The following is an 11,226-nucleotide window of genomic DNA, read 5'->3' as shown; positions in this document are numbered from 1 at the left end:
ACCTTATCATCAACCTGCTGCTGTTGTCGGGGTCGAGGAAACAAGAGAGAGCTAGTAGCTGTAGGTACTCTGGATGAAAAAAGGGGGGAGGTGACAACGAAGCATGGGCGTGGAGAGGTGCGAAAGCATATATCGCTAAGGAGCTTTATCCCTACAGCGTGGGACGATGAGCAATGGAGAGATGATTTCTGCAAAACAGGGTGTCAAAGATCAAGCGGGGTAATTCTCCTCCGTCTGTGCAACCTGAACACTTTGTTGACACAGATCGACAGGCTGTGTTATAGGCAGGTCACCATGTGCAATTGCTCTGTTCACGATCTTGCTGTCTGAGTAATATGCACGATTTTAGCTAACACGAGAGTGTGGATAAAGGAACGAGGCTGATCCTCCCATGCAGGTGTCGATAGCATTTAATATTCCTTTGAATCCACTTGTCACATGGGGGTGCAGCAAAAACTAGCTTGCTTTGTTCTCAAGGCAGATCAATGCATTATCCTAGTTATACTCGAAAGAACTATAGTAACTATACATATATATCGAGAGAATATATATTGAATATAATGTACTGATGCCTACAACGATACTTACAACATGAAATAAATATACAGGTTATACCATCTAGCTGGTAGTAGTGGCACTTGTTTGCTGCTGACGATGATGATGGACACTATGTTCCTCAGTCACAGGAGTGGATGTACCATCAAACCCGTTTTCAGGTTTTGCTACTGCTACTTCCAGGGACTGGGTAATGTCTTCGGAGACGATAATCCCGCCGGTTTGTTCATCAATGTAGTTTTTAGCTTGCTCCAGCGCGATGTCGCCAATCTCCCACTCTCCTGCTTCGGCCTTTTTGATTGCCTTGTTTTTCTCATCAAAGAAGAAATAGACGAGCGCAGCTGCTACGAGGAGCCAATAGAGACAATAGCTGACAATAGATCCAATGGTCGCAGTGTTGTTCCAGCCAAGAATAGCATTGAAGATCTGCCAGCCACCGGCAGAGTCGTATTTCTCAGGATCGCCCCACGAAACGTGCCAAACTGCGGTTGTGACCTTGTACCCAATGACATCTCCACCCTCTTCAGCAGCTTCGCCGCCGATGACTTGGTTCCAGGCATACTGCTCAAGGAAGCCGACGCCTTTGGACAGGAGTCCTGCCGAGACGAGGTACAAAATGGCAGTAGCCAAAATGAAGAACCAGCGAAACTTGACAAGCGAGCCGCCTCTGTAGATAACAGCTCCGATCAAGCATCCGCAAATGAATCCCATAATCACAGCGATCGGGATCGACTTGGCTTGAGCGTTGAGAGAAATCTACAAGAATATAAGCAATCTTGCTGTGATGATTTGGAGAAAGAGAGAGAGAGAGAGAGTTTATTGTTACTTACGCCACCGATAAACACAACTGCCTCGAGACCTTCACGCAAGACAGTGATGAAGGGTAATAAAAAGAAAGAGTAACGCTGGAACTTTGCAGACAAGCCCTGCTTCTTCTTTTCCTTGTTCATGATCGACTTTGCCAGTTTGAGTTTCCATTCTTCCTGCATCCGCTCGGTCTTGAGCATGGCGAGACCCATGGCGGTGATCAAAATCGCGGCAATGAAGCAAAACACGGCTTCCCAGATGTATTCAGTGGCACCCCACAAATTGTTCAGAACCGTGTACCAAACAGCGATAAACGCAGCGCCGATGCAGAGACATATGACGAACCCAATAATCGTCCCCAGCCAGACTTGCTTCCTGAGCCGCTTGTAAATTGGATCGGACGGTTCGAAGATGCGTCGCAGGAAAGATAGCAGGACCGACACGATGATCGACGCCTCAGTCGTCTCGCGAAAGATGATGAAGAATATAGGCACGTAAAATAGGTCCTGAGACATGGAAACAAAAGAGTTGGGGTTTAGTCGGAAGGTTAAGTCAAGAGGAAGAGGATAAATGGTTGCTACGAGATCACTAAAATAAACACGAACAGATGAGCGACGAGAAGGTGGATCTCAATTGGTCATTCCCCTAGAACTCTTCTCCGGTCTTGCATTCAATTGTTCCTGGCCGGGTTACACAAGATGATGAAGCAGCAAGCTCACGCAAAGACTAAAACACATTATGGAAAGAATCATTACTTTCCACGCTGTATCATTTGAAAGGTGCGGGATATATATCGTGAGATAATGCAGTTATGGGAGCAAGATGGAGATAAGAGAAATGGAGCTAACAAGGCGGGATGACAGCGAGTTTTTACTAAATATGTGTATATAATGCACCCGGGACTCCTCTTACGCGTAGTTCGGTATTGCAAAGCTCGAAAAAGGATAAAAGATCATACGAGGCTGTGCATCTCGATGTTTGGTAGGATTGGATGGCGTAACCGCGCCACTTTTTTTCTCCTCTGGTGTCGTGATCTTTGCGAGCGATCATCGGCAACAAAAGCTTAAAAAGCTTATTGTCCAGGCATCCTTTTTCACCGTTTTTGTATATTTTTTAACATTTCGGAGAAGATGACGAGAATCGGTCCGTTCGCCGCGGCGTTGCTGGTCGGTTTGAGAGCCTCCTACGCTGCTATTGTCGAATACAATTGGAACATCACGTACACATCAGCGAATCCTGATGGACTGTATGAGCGACAGGTGATTGGTGTCAACGGGCAATGGCCGTACGTAGCGTCTACAGAAGAGAGCTATTTGCGACATCATTTTGACTAAGACAGCTCGAGTGCCTTGATCTTTTAGTATCCCGCCTGTTGAAGCAACCATAGGCGATACCGTCGTGATCAACATCCACAATGCGCTCGATGTCCCAACGGCGCTCCACGCCCACGGCATGTTTCAAAACAATACTAACTACATGGATGGACCTTCGATGGTGACACAATGGTATCATCTCTTTATCTTTGTGGACTGGTCTGGAGTGATCAGATAAGCTCATCAGATAACATTCTATGGGAATTACAGTCCTATTCCCCCTCAGTATGACTTTACATACCGGTTTAACATTACGCAGCATGGCACATACTGGATACACAGTCACTACATGGTTAGCACGTTAGATTCTGACGTAGGCCATCTCTCTCATCAGAACACTTGTGTGGGAATAGGGTCAATATTTGGATGGTCTCAGAACACCATTTGTCCTACACAACACGAATGAAACGTATCAATATGACCAAGACGTCCTTGTGCCCCTTGAAGGTATAGACGATCCAATACATCGATAGAAAATCTGTTCCTTTTTTTTTCTCACTAGGCTTCATTATCCAGATTGGTACCATCAACAAAACTCGGAGTTGCTAGACCAGTTTCTAAGTGTCTATAATCCAACGGGTGCCGAACGTAAGTGCACACGCCTTTTCGCGTTCCTTTAAATCATCATTTTGATTTACCACTGTACATAGCGGTACCGGATTCTGGATTGATACTGAGTAACGCGAATGCTAGCCTCAGTTTCTTGCCTGGTAAAACATACCGGCTTCGTGTCATCAACATGTCTGGATTTTCTACGTTCTCCTTTAGTATTGATAACCACACGCTCGATGTGATCGAGGTCGATGGTGTAAGTTGAGCAGATGTCAGGAGCTAGTAGTGAGAAGCATTTATCAAGATGTTGTTATTCAGGTTGAGGTTCAGCGCACAAGCGTCGATACTGTCTATCTCACTGCTGCGCAGCGTGTTTCAGTTCTTGTCACTGCCAAGAACACAACGTCTCTCAACTACTACCTTCACGCCGATATGGATACCGTCATGTTTGATACCGTCCCAGAAGCTCTACAGCCAAGTATGTGTCAACAGTGATGCCCAAGTATCGAGTACATGAATTGATCGTAACCAAACTCCAACATTCAACTGTAGATATTACGATACCTGTATATTATGACCGAACACATGCCAATTTCGCCCCCAGTCAGGACCAGGGTATAGATGGAGCATTCGATGATATTTCATTGACGCCCGTCGTTGTCGAGGATGCGGTGAACCCTGATCATGTCATCCAACTGGATATCGATTTTGATGTGACCACCGACGGTATCAATCGAGGCATGTTCAACAGCCTTCCATATCTGCCACCAAAGACTCCCACTTTGAACACGCTACTGTACCAAGCAAACTACTCTCTCAGCACTGAGGTCTACGGTCCTCAGACCCAGGCATTTATTTTGAATCATCTGGATATGGTCCAAGTCATCCTGAACAACAAGGACGGAAACGCTCATCCTTGTACGTTATAGTTTTGTTGCACCTATAGATTCCAATTTTTTTTATTTCGAGGCTAATCTTTAATACTTTCAGTCCATTTACACGGGCACGTCTTCCAGGTCGTAGCAAGAGGCGATGGATACTACGACCCAGTCGTGAATGCATCCATACAGCTAAACTTGACCAATCCTATGCGACGAGACACAATCCGCGTTCCCGGCGGAGGATATACCATTATCCGATTTAGAGCTGACAACCCTGGCGTCTGGGTAAGTAAGTGATTAGAAAGAAAGAAAGAGCGAAAGCTTACACACCGCATAAGTTTTTCCACTGCCACATTGAATGGCACTTGGAGTCTGGGTTAGCAGCAACTTTCATCGAAGCCCCGGATGTCGCGCAGCAACGCATGAGTTTACCGCAGGAATTTATAGACCTGTGCTCGGCGAACGGCATTTCACCCACAGGCAACGCAGCAGGGAAAGATGGTTTGGATTTGTCGGGCGCTCCGGACGGTATCACGCTTATTTACGATGGATTCACGGCCAAAGGACAAGGTGGTATGGCCGCTTGCATTGTTTGTGCACTTATTGGCATTGGCACAATTATCTGGTATGCATTAGCTGACCCGCAGAAGCAAGCACGCCAAATTGTGCAAAGCAAGCAGGAGTAGATATCCCTCCTTTTGATCTTGATTCTGCGATGCTTTTACATCTACTTATTATTATTATTATTCTATTGCTTTACATATTGTTATATGGATGTATTTATGATGCTGATACTCCGTCTTGTCTGTCCTTTTCATAGATTTGTGAAAAGTTTATAAATTATTAAAAGTTATCATTTGTACAAGACGTCGTTGTTACTTGTCTTGTCCCTGCATCACAGACGGGGCTCCTTTTATGACGTTGTTTGAATGCAAAATTCGAACACCGGCAGACAAACAATATCGGCTACGCCTATAATTGGTATCCAAGATGCAATGCTGTACTGCTATTTATATGATGATCACGATGTAGGCGGTTGATGAAGTACTTTATGATGTCCTGCGGTTGGGTAAACTGCGATTTTCTTATTTTAAGCCAACAATGCAGATGGATGCGCCATCTGTGCACACGCACGCAGTCAGCATGTATTATCTGTATGTTCCCTGTCAAAAGGTGTAGCTGAATGAATGCTAGGGATGCATAGCTGGCATGTAGGGATGATGTGGTCCCTGAACGTGGCAAAAAAAAATAAATGGTACACATGACTTCTCAGGGTCCTGTAATTTTGAAACACAGCATTATTAGGTCAGCACTCCAAAACACAGCGCTCCGCACCCCACGTTTCTTCTCATTCCAAGCTTTTCTCGCTATCTTTTTCCCAGTGTGAGTTACAACTGCAATGTACACTGTCCAGTGGAGCGCAAGGAGGAAACAGTGGCAGGTTTATAAACAGAGTGGAAAAGAGGGGAGTGACGTGCTGCCAAACGGGAAAATGCTTTGCTTACTTTTGCAAACAGGGTTTTCAATAAGGGTCCAGTCGTTTTTTCCGACAGCCCCGACCCGCCTCACCCTTTTTTGTTGTTCCTCTCGTAAAAATAGGGCGTAGAAGGGCATTTTTCTTTTTCTTCCTTTTCCTTGACTCCCACCATCACCATCCTCCATCCTTTCTTTCTTCTTTTTCCTTCCTTTCACTGCACTCGTTGTCTTAAATTTATACAAACAAATATGATGACCACCGACCCTGCAGATGCCTTGTTCAAAAAACTAGAGCAAGAGTTCCTATTCTCCAAAGAAAAGCTTGCGCCCATCATTGCCGGATTTGTCAACGGCTACAGACAAGGTCTCAAGACACCCTCCAAGGGTCTCGCCACCATGATCCCGTCGTTTGTAACAAAATTGCCTCACGGCTCCGAGAAGGGCACATTCCTGTCTCTGGACCTTGGTGGCACCAATCTGCGCATCTCTGCCGTCGAGCTCATGGGAGCTGGTCAAGTCCAAGTGCTGGAGCTGAAGCGATCGCCAAGCCAAGAGCTCAAGACTGGCTCCGCAGAAGCGTTCTTTGATTGGATCGCTGATGCCGTGCAAGAGCTGATCAATGTAAAGGCAAGACACTTGTTTTCGGAAGAGCAGGTCCTCGGCCGTGAAACATTGTCTCTAGGCGTTTGCTGGAGCTTCCCTGTCGAGTAAGTCTGTCTGCGCACAAATTTAAATTGGGAATGCCCACATATGTATTCAACTAACGTGCATGCATTACAGCCAAACTGCGGTGAACAAGGGAACCATTCTGAGAATGGGCAAAGGCTTCACCTTGAAAGGCATTGAAGGCAAAGACCTCGCTGACATGTTTCACCAAGCCTTTGATAGAAAGGTAAAGCTGCTAAAAGAAATTAACAAAAAAGTCTTGCTAACTTTTACTCGGGTGCAGGGATTGAACATCAAAGTTACTGCCATCCTGAATGATACAGTAGGAACACTCGTCGCGCATGCGTACTCAAACCCCAAGGCCCGCATCGGTCTTATCTTTGCGACAGGCATCAACGCTGCGTATCCAGAGAAAGTGTCTGCCATTGAAAAGTTGCCGCAGGCCGTGCGCGATGCTTACCCTGCCGACACTGAGATGCTCATCAATACTGAAATTGATATCTTTGGTGACGAGAGCTATCTTCCACTGACCGCGTACGATCTTGCCCTGGATGCGAACCACAACCAACCAAAGTTCCAGCAATACGAAAAGATGATGTCTGGCGCCTATCTCGGTGAACTTGTCCGCCTCGTCTCGCTCGACTTTATCAAGACCGGCGCTCTTTTCGAGGGCATTGTGCCCGAGGGATGGGAACAACCATGGTCTTTTCCTACTTCATACATGAGCGCCATAGAAAGCGAAAGTGCATCTGTCAGCCACGCCAAGAGCTTAGAAGTGCTGAGCAACTTCAACTTCGTCAACACCCCTACTCTTCAAGATATGGTCATTCTTACCCGCATTTGTCGCATCGTTGCCACTCGAAGCGCATACCTTGCCTCCGTGGCTATTGCCTCCATGATCGAGCAGCAAGGTCTTGATAGAGGAAACGATGATATCGTTGTTGGTATCACTGGTTCCACGTACGAGTACTACCCTCACATGGCTGATCGCTTGCGCCGCGCGCTTCAAGAGTGGTTCGGACCAAATATTGCCAATAGAATCAAGCTTGAAATTGCCAAGGATGGTGGCAGTATCGGTGGTGCTCTTATCGCCATGTTATGCTGCTAAGGAAAAAGAAATCCTTTCCCGCCAATTTTGACTATCTCTATTCTCTCTTTTTCTCTCACGTCCTGTTCCTCCCGTACCTTTGTGTGTGTAATCCTTTTGTATTTGTAGATAAACTGCTAGCTTTCTTCCTTTCCATTTGATAAATTATATATGAGTGGTCATGGATAAACCCAAAGTGGGGATGGTATCACGGAAGAACGGTCAGATTGCTTATCATAACATGCTTATTTCAGTCTCAATATCTACTTAACGTGACACGTCAGAGTGATTTTAAGCATATCTGCTACAAGTATGACAGTGAAACGGGGGAAAGAATGTGCATCAATGTCCTACATACATACATACACGACGACTGTCTATTCCAAAGTAATAAGTACGGAGCGAAAAGGTAAAGGGGACGTAGAGAAAAGGTGTAAAAAATAGGTGCGGGGTTGGGTATACTAGCAAGAAGGACGGGATGTACACAAGGTCGTATAAACGTATAGTTATATTAAAGGAATCGAGGTCGGCGGTACCTGGCAGAAGGCCTTAGGGTCTTTGAAAAAGCAACGCTCGTGATCGCAAAGACGGCAGTGTCGACCAAGCCTGTTGTTCGCAACGCGCGCACGCCCGATCGCCAGTACGCTGTGAGGTAAGACCATGCCTGGCCCACTGCTGCCAGTAGCAACACCAGCAACGCAGATCTATCCACGGACCGCCGTCGCTCGCGCAGCGCCAGTCCCGTCAGCGTCGCAAACGCCAGATGCATAGCGCCTAGAGCGCGCGCCGCATCCTTGCTCCACCACTGCACATGTCTGTTGTTCAGTATAAGTCTTCGTGCGTTCCATAGATGATGTACAAGGTTGATCAAGAGCACCCAGTTGTTATTCTTGAGCGCAAACCGGATAACTACAAACAGCAGAGATTTGGCGTGGCCCAGGACCAGGGCACGTCTTGACGGTCGCTGTTCACTGCGCGGTAAAGGCTGCTGCTCATTCTTTTCCTCAACGCCGCCGTCTGATGACTGCTGCTGACGCTGGTGCTGGTGAACAACAACAAGAACACTGCTGTCTTCTGCGCTGCTCACGCTACTGTTGCTCTGAGACAATCGAGGCAAAGGCGGGATCTCGTCGTACGATGCTGAGAACTTTTCGACTAGTTGAGAGTCGTCCAAATGGGTATTGATGACAGTTGTGGTGGACATGTCGAGATCATTGTCCTCCATAGTAATATTGCAAGAAAGTTTAAGACAATCTTTAGACAAATGTGATTAGACGTTTAGAATCAACTCAAAATGGAAAGATCGAAAAGGACATGCACACGAACACGCACGTGAAAATCTGGTTTTTTTTTCTTTTTTCGACTTATTACTCGTGATGATGAAGAAAAGAATTAGACGTTTGGAATAAGGATCAAGACATGAGAGATAGAAAGAGAGAGAGAGAGGCGCTATTGTGTGAGGTATGACAGAGACAAGAAAGATAGAAAAAGAAAAAGAAAGAGAAGTGATTGATTAAATTTTAGAGCGTGGATGTTTGTGTGTGTGGGGGGGGGGGAATCTATGCGGCCGGCGCACTGTGTCCACTAATTAATCCTGAGCATATCAGGTCGTCCTCGTTCATTGTCAGCGGGGAAGATCCCGGCAGCCAGAGGCATACTCGGAAGAGCAATCGTCGTAACCGTTCGTGAGAGTTGCGGCAGCCAGCTGAAAATAGAATGTCATGTCAGTTTTCTACAAGCAATTATCATGAATATATAAACTTACCCATTGCAGCACGTTCAAACCACGCCGTCGCTTGGTGCAAGTCCACAGGGCATCCTAAACCTTTTTCGTAACAATTGGCCAGATGGTACTGCGCTGCAACGTGATCTTGCTCGGCTGCTCGTTTGAACATCTCAAACGCAGCCTCCAAATTCCGTTCGATGCCGAGACCAGACTGCAAGTGAACACCGAGCTTGTCTAGAGCACGGGCATGGTTTTGCTCAGCTGCACGTTGATACCAGTACACTGCCTTGCGATCGTCTTGCTCAACGCCAATACCGTTTGCGTAACAGAATCCAAGGTTGCACTGAGCCCAAGGGTTCTTTTGTCGCGCAGACTTGTGATACCAGTACACTGCACGCGCGCAATCTTTCTTGACACCAAGACCTTCCTCGTAGCAAAAACCAAGCGAGTTCTGCGCTAGCGCATTGCCCTGCTCTGCTGATCGCTTGAACCACTTGACGGCTTCGCGTTCGTTCTTGGGCACACCAATGCCATTGCGGTAGCAGTAGCCGAGGGATAGCTGGGCAGGTGCATGATTCTCTTCTGCGCTCAGGTAATACCAAAATACGGCTTCTTGCTCGTTTGCCTGGACACCGATACCGTTCTGGTAGCAGTAACCGAGCGAGTGGTATGCAAAAATGTTGCCACGTTCAGCGGATCGACGGTACCATTTCACTGCTTCGGTCTCACTGCGTTCTACACCGATGCCGTTCTGGTAGCAGAATCCGAGATTGTGTTGAGCTCTCGCGTGGCCCTGGATGGCTGCTCGTCGGTACCAGTAAGCGCCCAATGCATCGTCTTTGGGAACACCGATGCCATTCTGGTAGCAGTAACCGAGGTTACATTCTGCCCAGGGATAGCCTTGTTCAGCAGAGCGCTTGTACCACATGGCTGCTTGCTCCAGGTCCTGTTCGACACCGATTCCGTCTTCGTAGCAGTAACCGAGTGAATTCTGCGCAAAGGCATTGCCTTGCTCTGCCGAGATTCTGTACCACTTGACAGCTTCTTGCACATTCTTTTCGACTCCAATACCGTCTTCGTAGCAATAGCCGACGTTGTAGATGGCAACGGTTTCGCCCTGGGCAGCCGCGAGGCGGTACCACTTCATAGCTTCAACCTCGTCCTTGGCAACTCCAAAGCCTTCGCCGTAGCAATAGCCGAGAATGCCTTGACCGCGGGCATTGCCTTGATCGGCGCTCGCCTTGTACCACCGAAATGCTGCATGTTCGTCTTTGGGCATACCCACACCATCGTGGTAGCAAACTCCCAAAGCATACTGGCAGGCAGCGTCGCCGTCCAGAGTGGCTGCTTCGACAATCCAGCCGACAGGATTGGTGTGGGCGATACGTCGAACCTTGTCCGCCCACTCTTCGGCTTCGGCGCGGTCAATCTTGACATTGGGCCGACCGTACTTGCGAAGAAAAGCGAGACGTGCCATGGCGAGTCCATCTTGCTGCTTGGCGGCTTCGAGGTAATGATGCTCAGACTTTACAAAGTCTTTCTCAACGCCAAGACCGAATTCGTAACAGAAACCGAGCACACCCTCCGCCTGGGCGTGGCCGAGCGCAGCCGCTTTCCGGTAATAGGCAATGGCGAGTGACGGTGCCTTGGGATGGCCTCTGCGACCAAACAAATGACAGTTGGCTAATTTGAAGAGATGACGGGCCGAGGGGCTGTACGGTTGTTTGTTTGCACTTGTCGAGGATACAACAGTGTTGGCGGTTGTGGTCGAGCGAGATGGCATGGCCGGTCTCTCGTCAGCTCGTTCCGATGCGGTGCTAATGTTGCCAGCAGTACTGGTTGAGCTGGCGCTTTGACTGGTGGAAGGCTCGGGAAAGTTGGGGTTGGATTCTCTGCTAGTATTGAGCTTAGAAAGGACCAGTCGAGAACGGTGCAGGATATGTGAAAAGGGAGCAGAAGGAGGAGGCATGAAAGTGGGATGATGTATATGAGAAGAAGAAGAAAGTGAATGGAAGTGGGGGAAAGAGAGAGAAGATAAAAAATTAAAAAAAAAGAGAAAGTGAGAGTGAGAGAAAGAAGGGACAAAAGTAAAAGGACTGAATG

General features: G+C 47.5%; 5 protein-coding genes across 5 annotated transcripts; 2 read left to right on the top strand and 3 right to left on the bottom strand.

Moving 5' to 3' along the window:
- Positions 1 to 618: 618 nt before the first annotated feature.
- Positions 619 to 1,877, bottom strand: VTP01DRAFT_9274 (uncharacterized protein; the record flags this gene model as incomplete). The annotated part of the gene is made up of 2 exons (XM_069388488.1): positions 619 to 1,311; positions 1,386 to 1,877. The coding sequence occupies 2 exons, from the start codon at positions 1,875 to 1,877 to the stop codon at positions 619 to 621; spliced, it is 1,185 nt and encodes a 394-aa protein (XP_069240780.1).
- A 615-nt stretch (positions 1,878 to 2,492) lies between these two features.
- On the top strand, positions 2,493 to 4,854 carry VTP01DRAFT_9273 (uncharacterized protein; the record flags this gene model as incomplete). Its single annotated transcript, XM_069388487.1, has 10 exons — positions 2,493 to 2,647; positions 2,724 to 2,867; positions 2,946 to 3,027; positions 3,089 to 3,182; positions 3,252 to 3,323; positions 3,386 to 3,543; positions 3,606 to 3,765; positions 3,840 to 4,205; positions 4,278 to 4,453; positions 4,507 to 4,854. 10 exons carry the CDS (start codon positions 2,493 to 2,495, stop codon positions 4,852 to 4,854), a joined length of 1,755 nt encoding a protein of 584 aa, XP_069240779.1.
- Positions 4,855 to 5,893: 1,039 nt separating this feature from the next.
- Positions 5,894 to 7,418, top strand: VTP01DRAFT_9272 (uncharacterized protein; the record flags this gene model as incomplete). The annotated part of the gene is made up of 3 exons (XM_069388486.1): positions 5,894 to 6,351; positions 6,425 to 6,536; positions 6,594 to 7,418. 3 exons carry the CDS (start codon positions 5,894 to 5,896, stop codon positions 7,416 to 7,418), a joined length of 1,395 nt encoding a protein of 464 aa, XP_069240778.1.
- Positions 7,419 to 7,908: 490 nt separating this feature from the next.
- On the bottom strand, positions 7,909 to 8,622 carry VTP01DRAFT_9271 (uncharacterized protein; the record flags this gene model as incomplete). The annotated part of the gene is made up of 1 exon (XM_069388485.1): positions 7,909 to 8,622. The coding sequence occupies one exon, from the start codon at positions 8,620 to 8,622 to the stop codon at positions 7,909 to 7,911; it is 714 nt and encodes a 237-aa protein (XP_069240777.1).
- A 334-nt stretch (positions 8,623 to 8,956) lies between these two features.
- VTP01DRAFT_9270 (uncharacterized protein) lies at positions 8,957 to 11,092 on the bottom strand (the record flags this gene model as incomplete). Its single annotated transcript, XM_069388484.1, has 2 exons — positions 8,957 to 9,102; positions 9,163 to 11,092. 2 exons carry the CDS (start codon positions 11,090 to 11,092, stop codon positions 8,957 to 8,959), a joined length of 2,076 nt encoding a protein of 691 aa, XP_069240776.1.
- Between the last annotated feature and the right edge of the window lie 134 nt (positions 11,093 to 11,226).

Source organism: Rhizomucor pusillus (assembly GCF_041956525.1).
Source record: "Rhizomucor pusillus strain CBS 183.67 unplaced genomic scaffold VTP01scaffold_6, whole genome shotgun sequence".
Lineage (NCBI taxonomy): Eukaryota > Fungi > Mucoromycota > Mucoromycetes > Mucorales > Lichtheimiaceae > Rhizomucor > Rhizomucor pusillus.
The sequence above is the reverse complement of the archived record's forward strand: the minus strand, read 5'-3'. Positions and strand labels throughout refer to the sequence as shown.